The following is a 25,837-nucleotide window of genomic DNA, read 5'->3' on the forward strand; positions in this document are numbered from 1 at the left end:
CACAGCTGAGTTTGGAGACTTTGTCCCTGAGACTCCTGCTGGATATGTTGGCAGTATCAATTTTATTCCCGATCAAGACAAAGACTTCCTTTTCAAAGTGGAGTCACTACATCCTCAACACAAGTGAGTACACATATGTACGTCCCTATACGTACACAAAACAGCCCCCGACATAAACAGTTGTGTATTCTTTGGAGCCCTGTTATTGACTGATTTATACAAAGTTTATAAATCAGTTTTAGGCCTATTCACACAGAGTATGTTGTTTTTGGCACTAAAAAACTGATGTGATTATAATTCAGGGGAACGTTCAGACCAAGTCAGACACTTTTTTGTGTAAACACTCTAAAACCGCTGGAAGAGTAAGAAGAATAAATGGATTCCTTGAGTAGGAGCGAAGATTAATTTATTTTTTTATTTTAAGCTCGGCAACTAAACATCACAAACAGAATTCACTCGTTCAGTATTTCTGTAAGGATGGTGGGGAGTTTGAGGCTCTGCTTCTGTGTGCTTTCCTCAGGTTGTTGTAGGGCTGAACAATAATTCAATATCAATAAATATCGTGATATAAAAAGTTTAAATAACGTGGGTTTCGAGTCCCGCTCCGGGTGATTGTCTGTGAGGAGTGTGGTGTGTTCTTCCTGTGTCTGCGTGGGTTTCCTCCGGGTGACTGTCTGTGAGGAGTGTGGTGTGTTCTCTCTGTGTCTGCGTGGGTTTCCTCTGGGTGACTGTCTGTGAGGGGTGTGGTGTGTTCTCTCTGTGTCTGCGTGGGTTTCCTCCGGGTAACTGTCTGTGAGGAGTGTGGTGTGTTATCTCTCATTGTCTGCGTGGGTTTCCTCCGGGTGACTGTCTGTGAGGAGTGTGGTGTGTTCTCCCTGTGTCTGCATGGTAGGTGGATTGGAGACTCAAAAGTGTCTGTAGGTGTGAGTGTGTGAGTGAATATGTGAGTGTGTGTCGCCCTGTGAAGGATTGGCGCCCCCTCCCGGTTATGTTCCCGCCTTGCACCCAGTGATTCTGGGTAGGCTCTGGACCCACCTCTGCCCTGATCTGGATGAAACAGTTTAAGAAAATTAATGAACTGAAGTTGGCTTAACAGAATTAACCCCCAAAAAAAAAAACATAAGCAGGTTTTCTGTTCCTAAATGAAATACTAAAGACTTACTCCAAACATTAAATCACTGTTTCAGTACAGTTAGGTTGTACAGATAAGGGAAAGATGAGATTATTGAATGCCAAGCAGATTGTACGTGACTTTGACGAACCAAGGCCAGTGTGTGTGACGTGTGTATGTGCATGTGCAGTATATTTATTCAGGCGAGTGAATGTGTGTGTGAGAGAGAATCTAAGAGTGTGCATTTTTGTCTTTCAGAGGCCTCTCCCAGAGTGAAGCCGAATTGTGTTATCTGAACACAGCTAGAACGTTAGACCTGTATGGAGTGGAGCTCCACAGTTCTCGGGTAACATCTCTCTCACCGTATCACCGCTTTTTCTTTTCTACTTTATAGCTTTAGTCAGTGAGAGTAAAGGCTTGTGATCCTTTCTGTGTTTTTGTGTTTACTTTTACGTGCTTTGCTTATCTCTACATACCATATGTTCATAGAGCGGTTATTTGTATACATGACTAATCATTTTTATAATTTAATTTTAATGACTTCTTCTCCCCAGGATGCTAATAACCCTTCTCTCTGGGTTGGAATTGCATCAGGAGGTGTGGCCATGTTCTGCAATTTGGTTTGTTCCAGTTTCTTCCCCTGGTGAGTTGTTGTATAATCAGCCAGGCTCTCCTCTGACCAGCCAGACACTAGAGTCACGAAGACTACCTGAAGGTTTTAATGTTTTGCAACATTAGTAAGGCTGCAAAGAAGCACATTTTGTTATCACGGGAGCCTCCTCTGTGATTTCCTGCTATTGGTCATAAGTGGTAAAGCTAATATCATAAAGAAATTGAGCATCAAATGCATTGTTTTTCCAAAACTTTGTGGATGCCCCCTTGTCCAACATTTCTTCTGAAATAAAGGATATTAACTCATCTCCCTTTGCTGCAGTAACAGCTTCTACTTCTCTGGAAAACTTTACCCTAGATGTTTGTATTCAGTGCTCTTGAAGCTTTCAGCCACAAGAACATTAGAGAAGTCAGTTATGGACGTACATGATTAGTTCTGAGTCACAGAAGCCCCACCAGATCACCCCCTTCACTCCAGAGAACACAGTTCCTCTGCGCCACAGCCCAGTGCTGGTGAGATTAACGCCCCTTTAGCTGATGCATAGCTTTGAGCAGTCGTGTCTTTAATCTCATGCGTCACTTTTTGTTTAATACTGATCTGTGGATATTATACACACAATGTGCACAATTATATACACCATCTGGTAACACCCTTAAAATGAATCATTAAGTGTTGTAGGTCTTATTTTGAAGTGGGTGATATCTTGAAACCATAACACACTTAGGCCCCAACACACAGCCCTTCGCTCCCTCTACAGTGAACTACATCAGTCATAAACTACACTGTACACACACAGCTCTTCGCTCCCTCTACAGTGAACTACATCAGTCATAAACTACACTGTACACACAACTCCTCACTCCCTCTACAGTGAACTACATCAGTCATAAACTACACTGTACACACAGCTCCTCGCTCCGTCTACAGTGAACTACATCAGTCATAAACTACACTCTACACACAGCTCCTCGCTCCCTCTACAGTGAACTACATCAGTCATAAACTACACTGTACACACAGCTCCTCACTGCCTCTACAGTGAACTACGTCATAAACTACACTCTACACACACAGCTCCTCGCTCCTTCTACAGTGAACTACATCAGTCATAAACTACACTGTACACAAAGAGCTTCTCACTGCCTCTACAGTGAACTACATCAGTCATAAACTACACTGTACACACACAGCTCCTCGCTCCTTCTACAGTGAACTACATCAGTCATAAACTACACTGTACACAAACAGCTCCTCACTGCCTCTACAGTGAACTACATTAGTCATAAACTACACTGTACACACACAGCTCCTCACTCCCTCTACAGTGAACTACATCAGTCATAAACTACACTGTACACAAAGAGCTTCTCACTGCCTCTACAGTGAACTACATCAGTCATAAACTACACTGTACACACACAGCTCCTCGTTCCCTCTACTGTGAACTACATCAGTCATAAACTACACTCTACACACACAGCTCCTCGCTCCCTCTACAGTGAACTACATCAGTCATAAACTACACTGTACACACACAGCTCCTCGCTCCCTTACAGTGAACTACATGAGTCATAAACTACACTGTACACACACAGCTCTTCACTGCCTCTACAGTGAACTACATGAGTCATAAACTACACTGTACACACACAGCTCCTCACTGCCTCTACAGTGAACTACATCAGTCATAAACTACACTGTACACACACAGACAGCACTAGAGTTCAGATTCACACAGATGAATAAATAGAAATGATGTGTGTTAGAAATATATACTGCACTGTTAAGATCTAGAGTCAGTCGTTTCAGAACGTGTGTAGTGCACAACAGAGGGAGCATGGAGTGATTTGGGATTAAACCTGTGTTTCTATCATGCGTCATGGTGTTTTGATGTCTCTCTGTAAGAGGTACTGTGGCCCCCTACTGGATTGGTGTGAGAATGAAGCAGTTTTTGTATTCGTCTGGACAGGGATATTTTCAAAACAGAGAGAGGAGAATCTCAGCTTTTAAATAAAAACGGATCCATGCGGATAATGAAATATCAGAAGCTATTTTGGCATGACTTGTAGAAGGAGGCAGAGAGCCAATCAGAACACAACAACCAGAATCCTAACAGTGAGGCCAAGTTAACGCATTGAAAGTATCACACCCTCCCTCAACCTGTGGGCTGAGCGTCTGTGGCAGAGACCAGTGCTTGGTAAACTCTGCTTTAATAATCACAGAATATACTCCATTTTTATTTCCTCAGGATCAACATCATCAAGATCTCATTCAAAAGAAAAAGATTCTATGTACACCTACGACGAAAACATGTAAGATCCTGCAACAGAGATCAAGCACTAAAGATATTTCATAAACCATGAATGGGAAGAGTTGTTAATGTGCATTTTCCATCATGTAGGGGGAGGTTGGGCAGCAAGTGGTTTCTGTTTCTATGCCAAGCTCTCGTGCGTGTAAGAACCTCTGGAGATCCTGCGTTGACCACCACACTTTCTACAACAGAAAAACTCTACACCCGGTCTCAAAACCTAGGTACACAGACATGCCACACGGTCTGGTTTTATTTCCCCATTGCATTTCCCCCTTATGTTTCACCAAATGTGTGTCTGGTTTTGTTTTAAAGGTCGGTCCCTCTGTATCGAAAACTGATAGGTGACGTGATGTTAAACCCTGTGAAGAAATCTCTTTCCACTGAACATCTGGAAACCAAAAGTCTCCCCTCAAGATCCCCACCCAGCACACCAAACTGGTACTACAGTTAGACACATTCTCTCATGTATCTTGGGTGGTACATGTGGTTAATCAATGTTTAATCTATGGCATTAAACACTAATATGATATAATAATAAAGTCAAATTTGATCTAAAATGTTTTGCTGAGAATAGTCAAGCTTAAGAGGAAATGATAAAATCTGTCATGTTTTAGGCGCAGTCCTCGAATGCGACATGATTTCCGTGAGCCGCGTCCGTCTTCTGTGGATAATCTCACCAACGAGATGAGTTATGTGACTGAAAGCGAGGATGTTTTCTATACGTACAGGTAAGCAACAGTCCACGTCTGCGTTCTCAGTACTCAAGTATAAATACATGAAATCATACTTTCCTACATTTACATTTAATAAAGGAAAGCTCAGGAAGATGACAAGCCCTGCAGTGTTACATCTCATCCTGATGAGCTCATCACAGGGGACGAGGAAGATTGGCAGTGTCTGTGGGATAAGGTGAGAGGAAACAATAGAGAGCGGGTAAGATCTGCTGTATTCACACCACGTCTCTGAACATTTAGTGGCAAACTGGGAACATTCAAAAGTGAATAACAAAAACCTTGTGAGATTTCAGCCTTTTCTGATAATGATTGCAGCCACAATGGGTGGAGTCATGGTAGAACTGGGTGAAACCAAAGTAGGTGTGGCAAAGTAGGTCTTTGAAATTGGGTTTAATGTTACTAATATTTGTTCCTTCCTTTTATCAGCTTGTTGCATCGTTCATTTTAAGCAGATGTTTAAGGAATGTTATAGACATCTGTTTGTTACTCACTCCATACAACTAATGCCGGCCTGCACCAAACGTCGCAGACTATTTTCCCAAGTCTGAGTTGTGTCGCGCTCCTGTTGTCTCAATCATTTGTTGTGAGGGGGTCAGGAGAGCATTTTAAAAGTCAGCTAAGTTAAGTCATCTCAGTAGGCAGCGTATTTAATCTGACATCAAATGCTCTTTATGTAGACAGCTCACTTGGTTTTAGGTTTTGGGACAGACCCATTGTCTCTGGAGGCCTCTGGAGTTAGTCTCATACTAATGCTGGCAGCTTACCACACTTTTTTGCATCTGTTATTTGTATTAATATCTTTTCCCCATCATTGCAGTTGTACTCACTCCGTTTTCTGTTTTTCCAGAATATGGTCACTGATGGGGAGCTTCTGCTAGTGAGAATCAATCCAGACCAAGAAGGAAAATTTGGCTTTAATGTCAAAGTGAGTGTGTTTGTATTTGTGTGAATGTGTAGGGGGTTATCTTTATCTGTCAGAGTGGACTGAATGTGTTTTAATAACTCACCTACATTGTGTGCGATATTCATTGGTTGTTTCTAGGGAGGTGTGGATCAGAAAATGCCGTTGGCTATTTCTCATGTAAACCCTAACTCACCGGTAAGGAGTTCTTAACAGGTTTGTCTTTTGTGTTTTTTGTGCTTGCTTGTGTAACACTGCCTCTTTGTTGCAGGCTGGTCGCTGTGTGCCTGCGTTGTTGGAGGGAGATCAAGTGTTGTTGATAAATGGGCGAGACATTTCAGAGCACACACATCAGCAGGTGGTTATGTTCATCAAAGCCAGCAGAGAGTCCCACAGCAAGGAACTTTCTCTGCTTGTACGGCGAAAAGGTAAGAATGTATGTGCTTCCTCACACACGGTCAGTGAATATCGGACCTTTTGTTTGATCAGCTCTTATCTTGGCCTTGTAGCCTGGAGGCTTCGGTGTACAATGAATTGTCAGTTTTTTAGGTACTACCTAGGAGATATTCACAGTTTTATCAAAAAAGCGCTGTTTATAAAATTCAGAGGATGTTTCTTCACCCTTTGATAGCTCTGTGACTCTAAATACAGGAGAGCGCTAACTGCATGAAAGTAAACACAGACTGAAACAGATACAAAACTCAACTAAACTCAAGTAACAAATGAGGTTCTGTGGTAATTCAAAAAATGACTTAAAAGTTTACAGACAAGTTACACTTCAGTCACGTACATACAACTTTCTGTGTTTTTTCCCCTCAAACATACCATTCCACCTTAAAAGACATGGAGTTTCTGAACGTAAACAAACCAGAGAGAACATCACTCGCCCACAACCATAGACGTTAATGGATTTGCACTCACTGGATAGGCAAAAAATAAAATCTATTGCTACTTATAACTCCCAAACAGTAATGGAATTACCCATTACGCCCTGTAACAGCTCCTTCCTTTATGTCAATTTTTCCATCAAACAAAATACAACAAAATCTAACAGTTAAATTCGATAATTTCCACAGAAACAAATGGCCAAACTCACTTTCTTTAAGACATAGCCTCTTACATCTTTAAAGTTATTCATGTGACAGCGTGGAAACTAGAAACACTTCAAAAGCTTCTCTAAAAGGCTGAAACCTTTATTAATGAAATGCAACTTGAGTCTGGCCTTTTTGTGTTTCCCTTGGTGTTGGCATGCAAAGCATTTTCTATTAGTTACATATTAAAACGTGTAGATTTTACAGTTTACAGCACCAATTGTGCTCTTTCTGCAAGTATCATATTCACTATGATGCATGCACAAATTATGTAAGAGGAAAAGAAAACATGGGTACAGCCAACATGGGCATATATTAAATTTATTTCCATTGTTACTGGAATGGATTGATTCCCCTTTGGATTGATTATGGCGTCTGTTGCCAGGTGTCTCTTTACGAGCTGAGACCTCCCTGCAGCTGGGTGGTGGGCTCATCCTTCAGGAAGAAATGCCCCCATCTCCCAGTCATCCGTCTGGAGAGACATTGGAAGAGTCCATGGCCCGTCTCGATAGGGGACTGACCTCGGGCACCTTGCTGCTGCAGTTTGAGGTTAGGATGTTCAAGCATGTGTGTGTAGGTGTGTGGATGCATGGCTGTTTGAAGCATGAGTATGTTGCCTGATAATGATTATCTATGCATGTGTGTTGTCTGTGTTCGTGTGTGTGTTGTCTCTGTGTGTGGGTGTGTGTTTTAACACTCATAGAAACTGTACAGGAAGAAAACTGGATTGGTAATGTCTTGTGCAAAGCAGTCTGAGAACATGGAGAAGAATCGATACAAAGATGTACTGCCTTGTAAGTTGCTTTCCAATGAGGTCATTGATGACTAAAGCCTCCTCCTTGACAACAAACACTATGTGGGCCTTAAGCTAGTCTAAAATGTGTTGCAATATTTTTTATTATATTTCCCAGTCAGTGTTTGTGTCGTTGGTGTTGCAGTTTAACATTCCTCTTGTTTCAGTCTGAGTATTTTTTTTTTGTTTAAATCTGGTCTGGGGTGCCTTCACTGTTTCCTGATTTTGAAACAGCTGTGTTATAGATTTGCTTCAGTGATCATCATTTATGAGTGGATTAAGGTTATGGTCGAATCTTATCATGTTATTTGATATCCAGGGTCAAATATAATGCTCTCTATAAAGTATTCACAAAAAGCTTTTTCAAATAATCTCTAAATCCCCGCTTCCTCATTCCTTGCTGGTCTCTCCCTCTGCTCTCTTTAGATGACCTCACCAGGGTGGTGTTGCAGGCGGAGGAGGATAATTACATCAATGCCAGTCATGTGAAGGCTAGTAGTCAACTCATTTTCACACACACACACACACATCCTTGTTGGTGACTCATAAAAAAAATGTTACCTAAAAAAGATGAAGTTCATACACATTTTCAGTCTGTTTTGACAGATTTGGACAAATATGTATATTGTTGGAACTGCAGAATATGACAAAAGGACAGCACATTTAAATATTTGGATCTTCTGGTAGTCCATTCAGCAAAATCTTACTACCAATGGTCATTAGTTAAGATATTTTAAACACAATGATTGGTAATCTCATATAAATACATACTGATAATTATATGTTCCATGATTATGGACAATGGGCGGCACGGTGGCGCTGCAGGGAGTATTGCAATCACACAGCTCCAGGGTCCTGGAGGTTGTGGGTTCGAGGTGGATTGGTGACTCAAAAGTGTCCGCAGGTGTGAGTGTGTGTGTGAATGTGTAAGTGTTTGTGTTGCCCTGTGAAGGACTGCCGCCCCCTCCAGGGTGTGTTTCTGCCTTGTGCCCAATGATTCCAGGTAGGCTCCGGACCCACCGCTGCCCTGAACTGGATAAGGGTTACAGACAATGAATGAATGAATGAATATTGATATAGGATTTATATTGTATCATCCGAAATTAAGAAATATATTGTGATATAAATTTTGGCTGTATCGTCGAGCTCTATGTGTGAGGTATTTGTCTTCTTAATCTTAATTTGCTTTTCCTCCATTTTAAGCAGCACCAAGTCCAATCATTTTTAAATGATTAGAAACTAATTAAAATAAAAATGGATATGCAACATGTTGTTATTGTGATATAAAATAGCTTTGAATTTTTTTAGGAAAGGGCGAACAAATCCTCAGTTTTAAAATCAGTATAAAATCTAAATTTATCATAGGGCTTATATCCTACATTTGTCTTATAATAGAAAATTTACATGATGAATGTGACAAGATTCAGGAAATGTGATATTTATAATGGTATCTTCTTTAAACAAAACATAACGATCAAATCTTTAAAATACATAAATATATTTAAAAAACACATGAAAACAAACATTTCTGAACTAATTCTGAAAGTGTGGTGTGCGTGTGTGTGTTTTTGTGTTTGTGTGATTTAGACGGAGCCAGCAGGTTGTGTGTTACAGTACATAGCAGCACAGGGGCCATTGCCTCAGACCTGTACCCACTTCTGGAGAAGTGTATGGGAACAAGGAGTCACTGTCATCGTCATGCTGACCACACTGACTGAAAGGGGACGGGTGGGTTCCACACACACACACACACACACGTACACTTTTTTCTTGATTCATTACTGAACTCAGGACTCAAGAACAGGGCATGTTCTTGATGTAGAAAACTATTTGTACAAACTATTTGTACTATTTGTGTTCTCCTCACCACAGTGATGTTCAGCTTAATTCCGATTTGGAACATGGTGAACTGTACCTGCTTGGTCACTGAAAAACCTAAACGCACACTACCCACTCAGATACCCATCACGAACACACAGCTTATTGTGACTGCTGTATTCTTGAGCTCAGCTTGACTGTTGCTTGGTAACCGTGTGGTCTGAATTCTTTCCTAAGGGTGATTTAATAGTGTGTGTGTGTGTGTGTGTGTGTGTGTGTGTGTGTGTGTGCGCTTTGCTTAATAATCTCTGCACCATTTTAGACCAAATGCCACCAGTACTGGCCTCATCCCCCTGAAGTGAAAGACTACGAGTATCTTCAGGTCTGCTGCCATTCAGAAGAGTGTAACCTGGCGTATGTCACCAGAGAGATAACCCTTACACACACTCAGGTATCTCACATTCTTGCAGTTACATGTAGATATGTTTCATTTTAACCAAGAAGCTGCGAACTAATGAAACTAACAGCATTGTGGAATTTATTCGATTTCGTGCATTTAGTCACTCTTTGTTGATGAAAACTGTAGATTTTTTTTTCATGCTCATGTTCATTGAACTCTGCACTCACACGATGAAAAGAAGGTTACTGAGTTACTAAAAGTAGTAAATGCATAGTGATGAGATATTAAATGGATAATTAAATTGTTCTTTTACCTGTGGTGTTTTTAAGGTGGTTTATAACGAGGTGCTATGAAGCAGAATGTTGTGTTTTTAAGGTGGCATGTTGTATATGTTTTTTTATACTGAGTAGACATACAACCTGAGAAAGGACTTCATTTAACTCCTGAGCTGAATTATACCTAAATAATATTGCTTAGGGTTCATTTTAGCCATTGCACTCTCAGCCTTGCAGTCTGTATAGGCAACGGGGTCTTTTAGTAAAGGTCTGTGCTGAATCAGACCCATCATATATCCACATACGTTTGTGCATCAGGATGACACAGGTATGTAGCTCCAAAAGTGGAGTCCAGAGGAAGTGTGGTGCATAGCAGGTACTGGGAAAGGAGGGAACTGGTCTCAAAGCAGGTGACTGCCTGCACGGGGGACAGTGCAGTTATGAGTATTGGCATAGTGAGTAAAGCCCATATGGAAGCAATGGTACTGGGCATGCATTAACGGTGCCAGAGGGGCTGAGTGCCACCTTAGTCACCAGGGAGGTCAGTTTGGCTGGTAGGTTTACGCTTAAAGATGTGTGGCTTGGATTAAAAGTGAGCTTGGAGAGGGGTGAGAATGGAACGCCAGACCCCACTGTTGAACCGTCTGGAGGTGTCACTAGCTTAACTCACAGATGAAGGTATGTACCTTCCTAATGTCCTCTGGAAATGGGAATGTCCTCACTATGTTGTAGTTGCAGGTAGGAAGAGAGTGTTGTGCCTTATCTAAAGCTCAAATGGACTGGCATTGGATATTTTACATCTAATCCTGTGTAGAATTACAACTCTAGCCACATTAAAGGTGGAAATAAATCTGAAATTAATGATCTTGGTCAGATATTTTTTTAACAGAGGTGTATCGGTCATTGACAGGTGACGTCACATGGACGCAGTCAGGTCAGCACTCAAGTTAAAATTTAGTTTAAAAATATTAATATATGTTCATGTTTGATGGTGTTGTCATGTTTCATCTTTGTTTTTCAGTCGATTTTATACTGTTCACATCAATATCAGAATTATATTGTATCCCACGATGAAAAATTAAAGACTTTACCACTAGGGAATGTTTTATATCTTTTAAAAACCTTTGTTAATTTCTGCTTCATCCTTAGGGCTGTAAAGAGCCAATATACAAAATAATACCATACACAATCTGGAATATTTTCTGGTTTACTGAAGTACTCTGCCAAACATTGAGTTGTTACATTAAGACACAATATTGTTTAATTTAAATCTATCTATCTATCTATCATTACACTTATATAGCGCCTTTCTAGACACCCAAGGACGCTTTACAATCCACACTTCTCAGAACACTCAGAACACTCAATCCACACACACTGGCGAGAAGTGGCAGCCAAACGCTCTCAGCGTACTTTCGACCAGGAACGACCGTCCACCTGGAGGACTGCATTAGGCACTAGGATTTCACCCAGGACCAATCCATATGTGGGCACACACACATTCACTCACACAAACATACATTCATTCACATACACACTCATTCACTAGGACAGTTATTAGAGAAGCCAATTCACATACCCTCCATGTTTTTGGACTGTGGGAGGAAACCGGAGACACCTGAGGAAACCCACACTGACACGGGGAGAACATGGAAACTCCACCCAGATGGGTCTTGAACCCAAAATCCCAGCGCTGAGAAGCGAACATGCTCACCACTAAGCAACTGTGCCGCCAAATATATATTTAGGTTGAACAGTGGCTATGTCGAGCTCTAACAATAAACACTATAACTGGACTTCACCGTCGTCATCACCACAGCCTACATTTGTAACATATTTATAAGGTTCTAGTTTAGTGCAGAGGTGTTCGCACTTGTCCGTAAAAGGACAGTGTAAGCGCAGGTTTCACGCCAAACGAGAGCACACCTGACGTCACTCGTTTAATCAGTCAGTCTCTGTTCTTAAACAAATGATGTCTTGCTGCAATGAAAACCTGCAACTCACCGGCCCTTTGAGGATTAATTAGGGCACCCCTACTTTAACGAGAGAATAACTCTCGATTACAGCAGCTTACCTTGGCAGTCACACTCCTTCAGGTGAAATGTAAACAAACGCTGCACCCAGCAGGTCGCTAATATCCAAGTATGAGGTCAGAGGAAGCAGAGCAAGTTCAGCACTCCAGCTTCATGGTCTGGTCACACGGAGCAATGTTGTAATTTAATAAATAAAAATAGTGATAATGTGCCTTTATTTGTCATTGTACAACATACAAAGAAATGTGTCTTTCTCATGTAACCCATCTGTGGCAGTGAACACACACACACACACACTCTCTAGTGCACTAGGGGTTGTGAACACACACCCAGAGCGGAGGGCATCATCCCTGGGTGTTGGGGGTTATGTGCCTTGCTCAACGACACTTCAGCCGTGGATGTTCCCACCGGTCCTGGGGATCGAACCGGCAACCTCCCGCTACCTAGCCTGGTCTCTAATCATTAGACCAAAGTTACTTGGATGAAAACGTATCCAAGTAACAGTCCCTGGTTTCTTTGCTGAGTTTGTCCTGGTGTGGAATCCTCTTACTTTGCTCATACTTCTCCAGTTTCAGTGCTCTCACTGCTGCCTGAGTATAAATATAATGTATGTTCTTCACTGTTTTCACTGAGACATCACAGGTGAAAATCACACATCATTGAGAGATTGACCTTTTATTTCCACTGTACAAAATAATGTAAACATGGCTTTCTACCTGTAAATGTTGTGTTTTTATTGCCATCTCACAGATAAACCAGTTGTTAAATAAAACCCAGTAATTTAGATCTCAGTCCAGAAAAAAGGAATGTGCGCGTGTGTATACCTGTTTGTACACATTTACGCTAGCATTTCTGTGCTGTGTGGGCACACAGGTCACACAATTACATGGACAGCGCAGCCACAGGACCACACACACACACACACATACAGTATCATTGCTGGGGAACAGAGACCCATCTGTTGTCTCGGTTGGTGGGAGTTAATCTCAGCACGGACAGCAGACGGAGGTTATATCACATGTTCATTGGCCATACACAGTGCATGTTTAGAGTGTGTATGTACGCCCACCCGAATGTGTGTGTAGATGATAGGAAACAAAAGAAAAGTGGATTTGTGCACCAAGGAGCGATTGATGACATGCTGCCCTTTAAATTGATTTGTCAGAGCTGATGAATTGAGTCTTCCTTCTCTGACCTTGTTGTTGAATTTATTCAGCACCTCACACTAAAGCAAAGCAAACACTGAACTTTTTGTTTTTTCCACTCTACCTGCAGCTTGTGGCAGATTTTACTAGGAATAGTGAAATCCTTATATCTACCATCTGTCATTCAGCAGACTGCTCTTGTTCTGTGGATTTACTGTGTGAATGGATGAAAATGTTGTAAGCAGGACAGTTTTTGGAACCGTTAAAAGGTCACATTTTTTCACAACCAAAAGATTATGGCTGTTGGGCAGCCGTGGCCTAATGGTTAGAGCAAAGGGCATAGGGCTGAAAGGTCATTGGTTCAATTCCCACAAGTGGCAGGAAAACTGGGGACTGGGGGCGGTGGGGGTGAAGGAACAGCACTGTCCTCCTCCTCCTCAATCCATGGCCGAGGGGCCCTTGAGCAAGGCACCGAACACACAACTGCTCCCTGGGTGCTGGGGATGGCTGCCCCCCCCCCCCCTTTCTCTGGGTGTGTGTTCACAGCCCCTAGTGCACTAGTGTGTGTGTTCTTCACTGCCACAGACAGGTCAAGCGGGGAAGACACATTTTGTTGTACAATAACAAATAATTGCATATTTCATTATAAGTGTAGTCTTATTGTAAATTGGTACAGAAATGGGATTAGATCAGTAACTGACTAAATGCACCTTGGGTAATGAATGAAAGTGAACAACTGCAAATGTCAGTTAATTTTTTTCAACTTCAGTACCTAGCAAGGAATAGGGGAACATGTCCAGACATGTTTTCTTTTCCCTTTCAGTAAACACATGTTCACACACAGGCAGTCTAACTCTCTCTCTCTCTCTCTCTCTCTCTCTCTCTCTCTCTCTCTCTCTCTCTCACAGCTGGGACAGCAGCGCTCCATCACCCATCTACAGTATGTTGCCTGGCCAGATCACGGGGTACCAGATGAATCTTCAGACTTTCTGGACTTTGTCCAAGCAATGAGAACCAAGAGAAGAGACACAGAACCACTTATGGTCCACTGCAGGTAATGCATTTACACAGACGCACCAAATTACACACGCACACTGAGATACGCACTGAAGTAACTGTGTAAGGACATTTCCTGCAGTGCTGGGATTGGGCGGACAGGTGTGCTGATCACCATGGAGACGGCCCTGATCCTGATGGAGAACGCACAGCCGGTGTATCCTCTTGAGATAGTCCCTTCACTGAGGGAGCAAAGAGCAATGATGGTCCAAACCTCGGTAAACAAACATACAAGTACCACCCCCCCCCCCACACACACACACACACTGCTCTGATTCTCAGCACAATAAAGTAACACATTCACACTGCATTCAGCGCTGCAGGGCATTTTTCATTGTTGCTGTCTCTGTTTCATATTTCAGTGCCAGTTCAGCTTTGTGTGTGAGGCCATCCTGCGCGTGTACAGAGAGAGATTCAAGCCCAGCCAAATACCAAGCAGCTGATGAGAGGAGGACAGGAGGGATGGATATGAATGCAGAAATGAAGAGAGAAAAACAAAAATGGGTGGTAGGATAATAGAAGCTACACTGAGAGAGAGAGAGAGAGAGGGAGATAACTAGATTGATATTCTCTGCACTGATGAGTAAGATTTGTGTAAAAGAATTAAAAAAGGAAGGAAAATGACACGTTGAAAAGAGTATTTTACTTAAAAATGGAGTGGAAAGAGGAAAAATGTATCATGCTCTTCTCCCTTTAGCTGTATTGCCCTAGCTTTGAATTCCAGGGCATGGTATCACCTGGATCTGTCACCTTACTGAGCTAGCATCATTTCTCCCGTGTTGGAGTAAGGGAGGGCTGTTTCTGGTTGATTTCATTGGGTGTCAGAACACAGCTGACAAGCGTTAGACATAACTAAAGATATAGTATCCATTTTTGCCAGAACCATAAACCTTCTCACTGAGTCAAACCAGTTTACTAACAGCTCTAGTCAGAGATGAATACGCAGCGGTACTAAGCTGAGGACTCGGCGAAGCACTGTTCTTTTTTAGATCCCGATGCACAGCCATGCTTCTCCAAACCAGACACAACTGCAGCTGACCCAGGTGGCTTTGAGGATGTCATGATCACTGGAATCAAGACTAAGCAGCGCCTTCACGTCTACCCGGATCAGGGGAGGGGACATAAAGCACTTTTCATTCATTCATTCATTCATTATCTGTAACCGCTTATCCAGTTCAGGGTTCTACCTGAAATCATTGGGCGGGAATACACCCTGGAGGGGGCACCAGTCCTTAACAGACACACACACTCACACATTCACTTTTGAGTCGCCAATCCACCTACCAACGTGTGTTTTTGGACTGTGGGAGGAAACCAGAGCACCCAGAGGAAACCCACACAGACACAGGGAGAACACACCACCTCCTCACAGACAGTCACCTGGAGCGGGAATCGAACCCACAACCTCCAGGTCCCTGGAGCTGTGTGACACTACCTGCTGCGCCACCGTGCCGCCATAAAGCACTTTATCACTTTTAAATAAGATTGTTAGCTCACACACAAATGTACAGTAGTCCTTCTGCAGAACAGGGTTACTACTAGAACCATCAACAGATCAACGTCACCTCTGCTAATAAAGTAATGCAATTATTGACTTGTGGTGTGGACTCATTGCTGAGTGGGGAGCAGATATGTGTCTCCTCTAAACAAACCAAACTGTAAAAGGTATTAAAACATGATCTCGTAATCAGTAAAGTGTGCAATTGATGTATTGATGTATCACTTGGTAAGACATCCAGCGTAGGAACATTTTTTTGGATGTTTTAGGTCTAAAATAAAATGCTAAATCACAGCTTTCAAAAGATAAGACCACAAAAGAGCAGTATATATTGTTATCTGTTTTTATTTTCTATTGTGTTTTACTAATTGTAAGTGTCTTTGGGTTCCTGTAAAGCACAAATTATTATTATTATTATTATTATTATTATTATTATTATTTAAAGAAAGCAATGAATGTGAATGGCTAAAATGTGAGTAAGAAGTAAGTAGTTGCTGTCTACCTGAATGTCTCTGATGATGTGACACAGTCATAAATCCATGGATATTTATTGCTTATGTGTGTGTGTTACGCACTTTCGTAAATGCCCTTGACACAGCACAGGGTTAAATCGATCCTTTGAGAGCACATATAAAAGCAACCGTGACTGTCAAGTCACCAGCAGATGGCGCTGTTCTGCGCACTCTGACCCACAGACTCTCTCTCTGTGTGTGTGTGTGTGTGTGTGTGTGTGTGTGTGTGTAAAAAAAAGTTTGAGCGCTGCTGTGATTTAGCGCATGCGCCGAGCAGCCCGCCTGGCCAGTTCCTCTGGATTTACTTTACCTGAAAGGTGCATCAGTTTCGGTCAGGAGGAAAGGGAAAGCGCAGGGGGGGAATCGGCGAGCAACGGGGGGAAGGGGTCGACCACCACCACCACCACCACCTCCCCGACCGCGCGGAGAAACTCAAGCTTCGTCAAGTGAGAGTTGGAACGGTTTTTAATCCTCTTTAGTGAAACAAAGATTGCGATACAGTGAAAGGTGGCGGAGAGGAAGAGAGCGGCGAAGGGCTTGAGAAAGTGGCGGGTGGCTACAGCAGGTGTGCGGGTTATTGTTTTTAATCAGAAGCGGCTCCTCGGAGGAGGTCGGCGTCCTCGCGGACTGTAGCCGGAGCAACGCGCTCCGCTCTCGTCCCCGCGGGTGGTGCTGGTCGGTCGTGGCCGTTGTTGGCTCCTGCTGGGGGAAAGGGGACATGATGATGGGCTTTCTGCGCAGGACGTTTAGCCTCCGCTCTCGGAGACGCTTCCGAGGCTCGGACGAGCTGGACAGCGGCGATGGGACCCCGCAGCAGCTGCAGGTGGTCCACTCCCCCGCCGCTGTGGTGGCTGGAGGAACCGTGGTCCATATCCCTGCAGCGGGCAACAGCAAAGCGGCCATCACCTGCAAAGTGCTGCTTCTCGACGGATCCGACGTGAGCGTGGAGTTACCGGTGAGCAGCGGGGGGCTTGTGGTGGTGGGGCTGGGGTCAGTAAACAGATGTGTACATGGCAGGTTTCTCAGTCACTCGAGGACAAACGTTTCGTGGACGTTGGGCTACCTTAAGAAACACGGAACTTGTTAATGATTAAAACCAGGGAAGCCACCTTAAAGTCGACATAGTTGTCAGTAACTCTTATTTACAACCAATACATAGCGATATTAACTTTTATTTCTCACTCGTTTTTGGGTCCTTTTTTAATAAAATAAAAAATATTCAAACACATTGGGCGACATGTTTTTCTGAGAACAATATGGGAGCCAACTAGAATTGAAGCTAAATGTGTAAACAGTTGTTTACCTGTGTTCTCCCACAGAACAGAGTCAGATTTTGGCTTAAAAAAAACAAAAAATGTTCTGTAACCTGATCAGTTGTCTGGGTTTCATTATTATTCAGCCTTTATAGGCCTCCTTCCCCCTGTTTACACAAGTCAATTCATAGCTAGGCACCTCATGCAATCATTTTTCTAAACCATTTAATAGTGAATTGTGTTGTTTTTTTTTATCTAGGGAAGCTGCACTGGGAGTGGAGACTATTAAACAACTTAAACCTAAAATTTAAGTTAACCCCCCCCCTCAGTTCTGACAATACACATGTATCTGAGCGTATCTGTTTAATGTGCAGGTGGCCATTGGTGTGTGGAACAGAGGTGAGTACAGGTCAGAAAGCAGCAGGAAGATCAGAGAGTGAAAGTTACCACTCAGTCATGAGCTCGTTCTCCTGGTCCCAGTGATGTGGCTCAGTTTAGTTAGTGTTTCACTTTCTGTCTGCTGTGACTCTGAGACAAGCCACTTTTGTTGTCTTATCCATTAAAAAAAACACACACACAATCGTACAAGATGTCATTTTGATATGTATTGGTTTATAAAGTCATAGTTTGGATATCCCAAGTCCTAAGGGATAATCTCAAAGTAAAATATGGCAACAATCTATTAGGGCTGGACGATACGGCCAAAGTTTATATCACGATATATTTCTACATTTCAGATACAATGTAATTCCAATTTGATATCAACATTATTAAAGCCACAAAGATGGAACATGACATCACCCTCAAATATAAACCTCTCAGCTGTGTCAGTATTAATATTTTTAGACTAAATTTTAAATTGGGTGCTGAACTGATGACAGCGCCCTCTAATGACTGTCAGTCAGTGACAGACGCTGTAAATAATGTGTACTGAAATATTGAATGTGTTTAAAAATCATATCATTAATGAAACATTTTATATTGCGATATTTATTGATATTGAGTTATTGTCCGGCCGTACATCCTCTACAGAGCACCAAATTATATATAACAAATCTAATGCACAGTTTTTTATTTATTGTTATTAACATATTGTATAATAAAGCAAAGTTCTTCTAATTTTATAGGCCACAATTTAGTTTTTACTTTCTCTAATATGTTAAATTCAATAAATTAATAGTGGCGGCACGGTGGCGCAGCAGGTAGTGTCGCAGTCACATAGCTCCAGGGACCCGGAGGTTGTGTGTTGGATTCCCGCTCTGGGTGACTGTCTGTGAGGAGTTGGTGTGTTATCCCCGTGTCTGCGTGGGTTTCCTCCGGGTGCTCCGGTTTCCTCCCACGGTCCAAAAACACACGTTGGTAGGTGGATTGGTGACTCCAAAGTGTCCGTAGGTTTGAGTGTGTGAGTGAATGTCTGTGTTGCCCTGTGAAGGACTGGCGTCCCCTCCAGGGTGTATTTCCCCGCCTTGTGCCCAAAACAGCACCCATACCACTGCTGAATTAATAAATAAACCATGTACCTCACCTTTTGGGAGAGACTTAAGGCATAAGGATTGACTTAAACATTACTAACAAATATATTAACAATATATAACAAATTAACACAGATATTTGTGTATTGTGAATTTGACCTTGGCGCATATTAAATAAAATATAATGTATCAGTGCCCTCTCCAGGGTGTTTTCCCGCCTTGCGCCCAATGATTCTGGGTAGGCTCTGGACCCACCGCCACCCTGAACTGGATAAGGGTTACAGACAATGAATGAATGAATAAAGTTTCAGTCAGAAATGAAAATAAGTAGCTTCACTTTGTCAAACACACAAACAGTAATCGATATATTGTATAGTAACATAGTAATCAAGATATCTGATCCTAATATCAAATCGGAGCACCCCTATAGGGAACCAGTCCCATCAACCTGCTGGGCAGGGCTTTCCAGCTGCAGGCCAGTAGTGGAGGGGTAAGTGGAGATGGAGGTGGGGACTAATAGCATATTCATGATCTTTGACAGTGGTTTCTACAAAGCGACCCCCCAGGCCCCACATAAAAGCTTTACAGGGATGTAGTTAAAATACACTGTTTGGAGTTTTAAATTAGCATTTTTTTGGCCTATTTATTTTACATTCACTTCAAAACATAAGATTATATAAATTCATGTTCAGCTGAATATCAATGAGTGATCAGCCAAGCGTATAAAACTAGTGTATTGTCCAAATAAGTGTTGCGACGGATGAGTGGATTTCCCCTGAGCCTGGAGGTCTGGGCTGGGACCTGTCCCAGGTTGACAGATGGTGCTTGTGCTTCCTTCCAAACAAACGCCCAAACCCATCACCTTTAGGCCCCACAGGGGTTTAGGAAAGTCTGTTTATTAACTATCGCTGGAGTAATTTAGATCAAAGATGGGCCAGTTAGGATTTTATAGCTGGAGATATTTGTCCAGGGAGGACAGTGAACGTGTAACTTAACAGGAACTAGCTTTACCTTTGACCTATAGTCAGAGCGTGCAGTGTGGAGCTGTTTGGTTGTGGACTCAACAGGCTGCTGTAGGACCCTTTGGAATCCGCTTTATTTTTCGGCCAATTCGGTTTTGTGTTTTTCTTTTTTTTTTCTGTTTTTCTTTTTTTTTTTTTTTTGATTTAATTAATTCAGGGCATGTATTCTGTAAATAAAGAAATTTGGAATAATCGACTAAAGGACAAACACCATCAGCCTTCCTTGGTATCAGCGCTGTATCACGTTGTTGAAAGGCTTAACCTTTGCACTTTACCTGGACTTCTATTGTACACCACCCATTTCTTACAGAACAGGTTGCTCCTAAACTAGAAGATTCAACAGTTATAGATCTGAATAGGCACATGGTCCAGCAGAAGGACATGATTTCACAAAGTATTAGTAAGGGGATTAAAACCTGACTTCAGTTTCAGCCTTCAGTTTACAGAGCTCTAAAACTTCATGTCTCTCTCACTCAGAGCTTTTTAACAACTTGTAGGGCTGGACGATACGATATATCACGATATTGTATATTACATGCATGGTAATGGGGTTTTAAGGAAATGTCTTATTTTTATTTATTAATTTATTTTATTTATTTATTATTATTTACATTAATGTGTAATTTGAGTAGTTTTTTAAATTAGTCTCTTAATTTGCTGAGTAAAAATTTCAGGGAGAGAGTTGATATCAAACACAATGAAGCTTTAATTGAGATCATTGCAGGGTGCAGGTCACAGCTCAGACAATACATCATCTCCATATTCCAGCTTCAACCGTTTTTATATGAGAGAGAGAGAGAGAGAGCGCATTAGTCATTAGATTTAATCTATATTTCAGCTAAATAAAAGGTAAATTACCTTCTGAACTCAACAGTAGTGACACTGTGTTTACATCTCCTAATAATACCAGTAATACCTACATTACTAGGTTTCGTAAAACGAGTGAATTCTGGGATGAAAAAGAATCATTTCCAGTGAATGTTTCCAGATTGATCACAAAGTTGAGAGCACAGAATAAAATCCTAAATACAGAATACTCTGAGTTCAGTTCAGTGACGTGATTAGATCCCTGCGTTATTGCTGGAGCTGCTGAAAACAACCGTTCACACACTAATAGAGTTTGTTCAAAAACAGTCATCCTACACTTTGGAATCGCCACGTTTGCTTGAAAAGATGGCAAACCGGGATAACTTTATAGCCCAGCATTTTATGAACATTGTCAATGCTAATAGCATTAGCAGACCTTTGGAAACCAGCATAATTACTATATTGAATACCTTTAATTTTGGCTTCTATTTCTAAGTAAATCTTACCACCGCGACCATTGAACGGTATGCACATCTGGAATGTTGTTGTGTCAGTGTCATGTATTTTTTTTTTCTTTGTCCTTGAGGACTGTGTCAGGCCATGAAATCTCTACACCACTGATCTGGACTTGTTTTGTGTTTTGTTTAGTGTTTTTTTGGTTGCATATTTCAGTCTCACGACTCAGTGGGTCATTGTGGAGGTGAACTTAAAAGGACTGTTTTACTTGGAGCATCGCTGGAACATGTCATGTCAGGGGTTGAAGGTCAAACGAGGCAGTGGCAAAGCAGAGAATAATAGCCACTCCCCTAGGGTGTGTCCCAAATCCAGTCACTGGGGTTATTTTTATATCAGCCTACATATAGTGTATGAACGACGCTTGTAGAGGATTTATATGAAGGGTGGTGATAAGTCCCCACTGTTTTTAGGCCTCGTCTGGAACTGAATGGATTTCCAGTAATGTTTTGAGATGACGTGAGGCCGTCTGTCCATGTGTCATTGGTGTAAACAGCATCTTATCGGACTGGACACATGAGAGTTCAACTTTGTATCTTGTTGGTATCTGATCTGATTGAGTGCAGGCTGTTCATGCCTGTCATAGCAAGAAGCTCCTGTCAACTCGTGCATGCCCTCTGTTTGCAGATCGACATGTCCTCAACTGAGCGACAAGGCAGGCATGACAAATAACAAGGATCAATACTCAGCTGCATGGACCGCTTCTTATTTATGCTTCTAATCCATGCGTATTGACATCCATTGACAGTGGCTGATCATAAGTAAAAGCTTTCCTTCAAGCTGAATAACAGAATCATCCTTGGCTTTGGCTTTTCAGTGTCATGAGGTCATTCATATCCAGGATGCCACTGTGCTTGGCGCATTAGCAGCTCGTTGCGCCATGGTGACTAAGAGCGCATGTCTCTTCTACGGGAATCAGGAAGTAGCTAGATAAATATATTTTATTGATCTGTAAGATGTTGCATGAGACAAGATTTATTAGATCAGTTCATGGGTTTTCTCAGCCTCATCATTCAATTATTAATATTATTTTTTTTTTCTTTTCAAATAAGAAGCAAACAAGGAAGGCAAGGCAAAATTCACATCAAACCCAATAAACCAGAGCATGTTGAGAGTTATTTAAATAATGTACACAGGAGTGTGGTGTGTTCTCCCTGTGTCCGTGTGGGTTGCCTCCGGGTGACTGTCTGTGAGGACTGTGGTGTGTTCTCCCTGTGTCTGCGTGGGTTTCCTCCGGGTGATTGTCTGTGAGGAGTGTGGTGTGTTCTCCCTGTGTCTGCGTAGGTTTCCTCCAGGTGACTGTCTGTGAGGAGTGTGGTGTGTTCTCCCTGTGTCTGCGTGGGTTTCCTCCGGGTGATTGTCTGTGAGGAGTGTGGTGTGTTCTCCCTGTGTCCGCGTGGGTTTCCTCCAGGTGACTGTCTGTGAGGAGTGTGGTGTGTTCTCCCTGTGTCCGCGTGGGTTTCCTCCGGGTGACTGTCTGTGAGGAGTGTGGTGTGTTCTCTCTGTCTGCGTGGGTTTCCTCCGGGTGACTGTCTGTGAGGGGTGTGGTGTGTTATCTCTGTGTCTGCGTGGGTTTCCTCCGGTGACTGTGAGGAGTGTGGTGTGTTCTCCCTGTGTCTGCGTGGGTTTCCTCCGGGGGACTGTGAGGAGTGTGGTGTGTTCTCCCTGTGTCTGCGTGGGTTTCATCCGGTTGACTGTGAGGAGTGTGGCGTGTTCACTCTGTGTCTGTGTGGGTTTCCTCCGGGTGACTGTCTGTGAGGAGTGTAGTGTGTTCTCCCTGTGTCTACGTGGGTTTCCTCCGAGTGACTGCCTGTGAGGAGTGTAGTGTGTTCTCCCTGTGTCCGCGTGGGTTTCCTCCGGGTGACTGTCTGTGAGGAGTGTGGTGTGTTCTCCCTGTGTCCGCGTGGGTTTCCTCCGGGTGACTGTCTGTGAGGAGTGTGGTGTGTTATCTCTGTGTCTGCGTGGGTTTCCTCCGGTTGACTGTGAGGAGTGTGGCGTGTTCACTCTGTGTCTGTGTGGGTTTCCTCCGAGTGACTGTCTGTGAGGAGTGTAGTGTGTTCTCCCTGTGTCTACGTGGGTTTCCTCCGAGTGACTGCCTGTGAGGAGTGTGGTGGGTTTCCTCCAGGTGACTGTCTGTGAGGAGTGTGGTGTGTTCTCCCTGTGTCAGTGTGGGTTTCCTCCGGGTGACTGTCTGTGAGGAGTGTGGTGTGTTCTCCCTGTGTCCGCGTGGGTTTCCTCCGGGTGACTGTCTGTGAGGAGTGTGGTGTGTTCTCCCTGTGTCCGCGTGGGTTTCCTCCGGGTGACTGTCTGTGAGGAGTGTGGTGTGTTCTCCCTGTGTCCGCATGGGTTTCCTCCGGATGACTGTCTGTGAAGAGTGTGGTGTGTTCTCCCTCTGTCTGAGTGGGTTTCCTTCGGGTGAGTCCAACGCTCCAACAAGAACTCGCCCTTCAACATCAGTAACTGACCTCACTATTTCTCTTGTAGCTGTATACAATCAAATTTTCACAGCAGTCTTGAAAAGTAGAGGCAGTGCTGCAGCAAAGGGGTACAACCTCCCCATTTACTCCCTTCAGTTCTGAAGAAAGGTTTGATTAGCAGGAGGTATCAGGCTTGAGGTCATTTTAACATGAAGTTCTTATTTACATTCACTATGCATTGAAATTGTTTAGAAAATTCACCCTTAGTTTCCCCCACCCGCTTTTAGCCCCAAATGCTTCATGGTTGTCCTCAGATATTCTTATCGCACGATCACGTCTGGCCCCTCGGGACTGTGAAACACGGATGATTAGTTCAGGGTCAGAAAGCCGCTCCAGCTCGTTCCGAAGGTATCGATTGGTACTTCATCACTCCAGAGAATGCTATACCACTGCTCCACAACTCAAAGTTTTGGTGATTTATACCTTCTTACCCAAAGCTTGGCATTGACAATGGTGACCTTGGTGTTGCTGTTCCCTAGCATCCTCTTCTGTCTGCGATGATGTTTTTTGGAGTTATATAAACTTTGTGCAGAGTTGAGCGGAACCAGACAGCAGTGTGTTCACTTAAAGAAGCAGAAATCTCTCAGGAAGATAACTTCACTTGGTCATGTTAAGAGATGTGGATGCTCTTGGCCTTGTAAAAAGGTTTGGCTCCAGTTCTTATGTGTGTGTGTGTGTGTGTGTGTGTGTGTGCGTGCGCAGAAACATTCGAAGGGACAGGACCTGTTTGATCAGATTATGTATCATCTGGACCTGGTGGAGGCGGATTATTTTGGGCTGCAGTTCATGGATCCAGAGCAAGTTATGGTGAGTGGCCTTTTATAAGTCTTTGTGTGTGTCTGTGTGAGAGGGAGAGAGAAGATGAGCTGCCTATGTGTGCACACGTACTTATTTGTGTGCAGTGCCTGCATGTGTGTATAAATCAGGTTTAACCCAGGTTCTCGGGACCAAAATCTGTTAACACACAGTGTAAAGGCTTGACTTCTTTGGATTCGTATAACATGGATTATACGATTTTAAAGTGGAGATATATTTTAATATTAGGGTAAAGTGTGTTAGTGCGAGGCAAGCTTTTGCATAGTTATGGGTCAGGCAATATTCAGTCTGCACAAAATGAGTGTAAGCCAATGTGATGTCCCCACAATGCATGGAAACAAAGTTTTTGATGTGTGAGGGAGAGAGAAAGGGCCACTCAAGATCAGAAAGAACAGCAGTGTTTTAATTTCCTCACCACTAATGGTCTCTCTCTCTCTCTCTGTCTCTCTCTTTCCCTCCTTTCCCTCCCTCTCTTTCCCTCCCTCTGTTTCTTTTCCCCCCTGCAGCACTGGCTTGATGCAACCAAACCCATAAAGAAGCAGATTAGATGTAAGTATTCAGCATGCTCACACACACACTCACACATGCACAGTTATTTTGGAGTTGTATGGTCGGGTCATAGCAGGTGGCTGATGACCTTGTACTTGTTATCTGCTGTTGCCATGGCAATGTGTGTTATAAGAGTCTGTAAGAGTATTTACTCAGTGGGTGTGGAAGGAGCCAATCCTAGAGCACCTTAAAAAGACACGCCCACGGTAGGTCAGCAGCTTAAATGCCAGCGTGAAAAGTAAAACTCTTGACACGTAAAACACCACGTTGCCTTTTCATCCTAATGTTGCAATCAGCACGATTTGGTACTTCTCAAGCTTTTCCAGCACAATAATCACTGTAACAGACAAGAGGGTGTTCAGGGCGACTTCCACTTCCCCTGGTAACAATGACACTTTTGATTAAGAAGCTGCAGACAGGAGGCTTTTGACGTTTCTTACAGAAACTGTCACCAACTCTTTGATTTGTTTGTGTCAGGAGTCTTTAGAAATAGTTCGTGCTCAGCCTAGATATTTAAAATATTGTGCTACATTCCCAAATTTAAATAACACAAATTGTGCTTTATCAGTGTCTAATTGTACAGCAGCAGAAAGTAGGGGGAGCTGCTAATGATTGTATTTTTAAATCAGAGTGAGGC

The 25,837-nt window shown here is 42.8% G+C and overlaps 2 protein-coding genes across 2 annotated transcripts in view; both read left to right on the forward strand.

The window, feature by feature from the left end:
• The window catches only part of ptpn3 (protein tyrosine phosphatase non-receptor type 3), a 33,069-nt gene extending 18,237 nt beyond the window's left edge, over positions 1-14,832 (forward strand). Inside the window, exons 8-26 of the mRNA XM_066673709.1 lie at positions 6-123; positions 1,370-1,457; positions 1,666-1,754; positions 3,973-4,036; positions 4,126-4,256; positions 4,348-4,473; positions 4,650-4,763; positions 4,848-4,944; positions 5,617-5,694; positions 5,812-5,868; positions 5,942-6,098; positions 7,147-7,310; positions 7,465-7,555; positions 7,981-8,045; positions 9,142-9,282; positions 9,695-9,823; positions 14,134-14,279; positions 14,364-14,499; positions 14,644-14,832. Coding sequence (XP_066529806.1) covers positions 6-123; positions 1,370-1,457; positions 1,666-1,754; positions 3,973-4,036; positions 4,126-4,256; positions 4,348-4,473; positions 4,650-4,763; positions 4,848-4,944; positions 5,617-5,694; positions 5,812-5,868; positions 5,942-6,098; positions 7,147-7,310; positions 7,465-7,555; positions 7,981-8,045; positions 9,142-9,282; positions 9,695-9,823; positions 14,134-14,279; positions 14,364-14,499; positions 14,644-14,724 — 2,072 coding nt within the window. The 3' untranslated portion in view covers positions 14,725-14,832. The remainder of the gene's footprint in view (positions 1-5; positions 124-1,369; positions 1,458-1,665; positions 1,755-3,972; positions 4,037-4,125; positions 4,257-4,347; positions 4,474-4,649; positions 4,764-4,847; positions 4,945-5,616; positions 5,695-5,811; positions 5,869-5,941; positions 6,099-7,146; positions 7,311-7,464; positions 7,556-7,980; positions 8,046-9,141; positions 9,283-9,694; positions 9,824-14,133; positions 14,280-14,363; positions 14,500-14,643) is intronic.
• A 1,755-nt stretch (positions 14,833-16,587) lies between these two features.
• epb41l4b (erythrocyte membrane protein band 4.1 like 4B) overlaps positions 16,588-25,837 on the forward strand; it is a 36,572-nt gene continuing 27,322 nt past the window's right edge. The window contains exons 1-3 of the mRNA XM_066674094.1: positions 16,588-17,246; positions 24,538-24,642; positions 25,158-25,200. Of these exons, the coding sequence (XP_066530191.1) occupies positions 17,010-17,246; positions 24,538-24,642; positions 25,158-25,200 (385 nt within the window). The 5' untranslated portion in view covers positions 16,588-17,009. The remainder of the gene's footprint in view (positions 17,247-24,537; positions 24,643-25,157; positions 25,201-25,837) is intronic.

The sequence above is a fragment of the Hoplias malabaricus genome, chromosome 1, assembly GCF_029633855.1.
Source record: "Hoplias malabaricus isolate fHopMal1 chromosome 1, fHopMal1.hap1, whole genome shotgun sequence".
In the NCBI taxonomy this organism is placed as follows: Eukaryota; Metazoa; Chordata; class Actinopteri; order Characiformes; family Erythrinidae; genus Hoplias; species Hoplias malabaricus.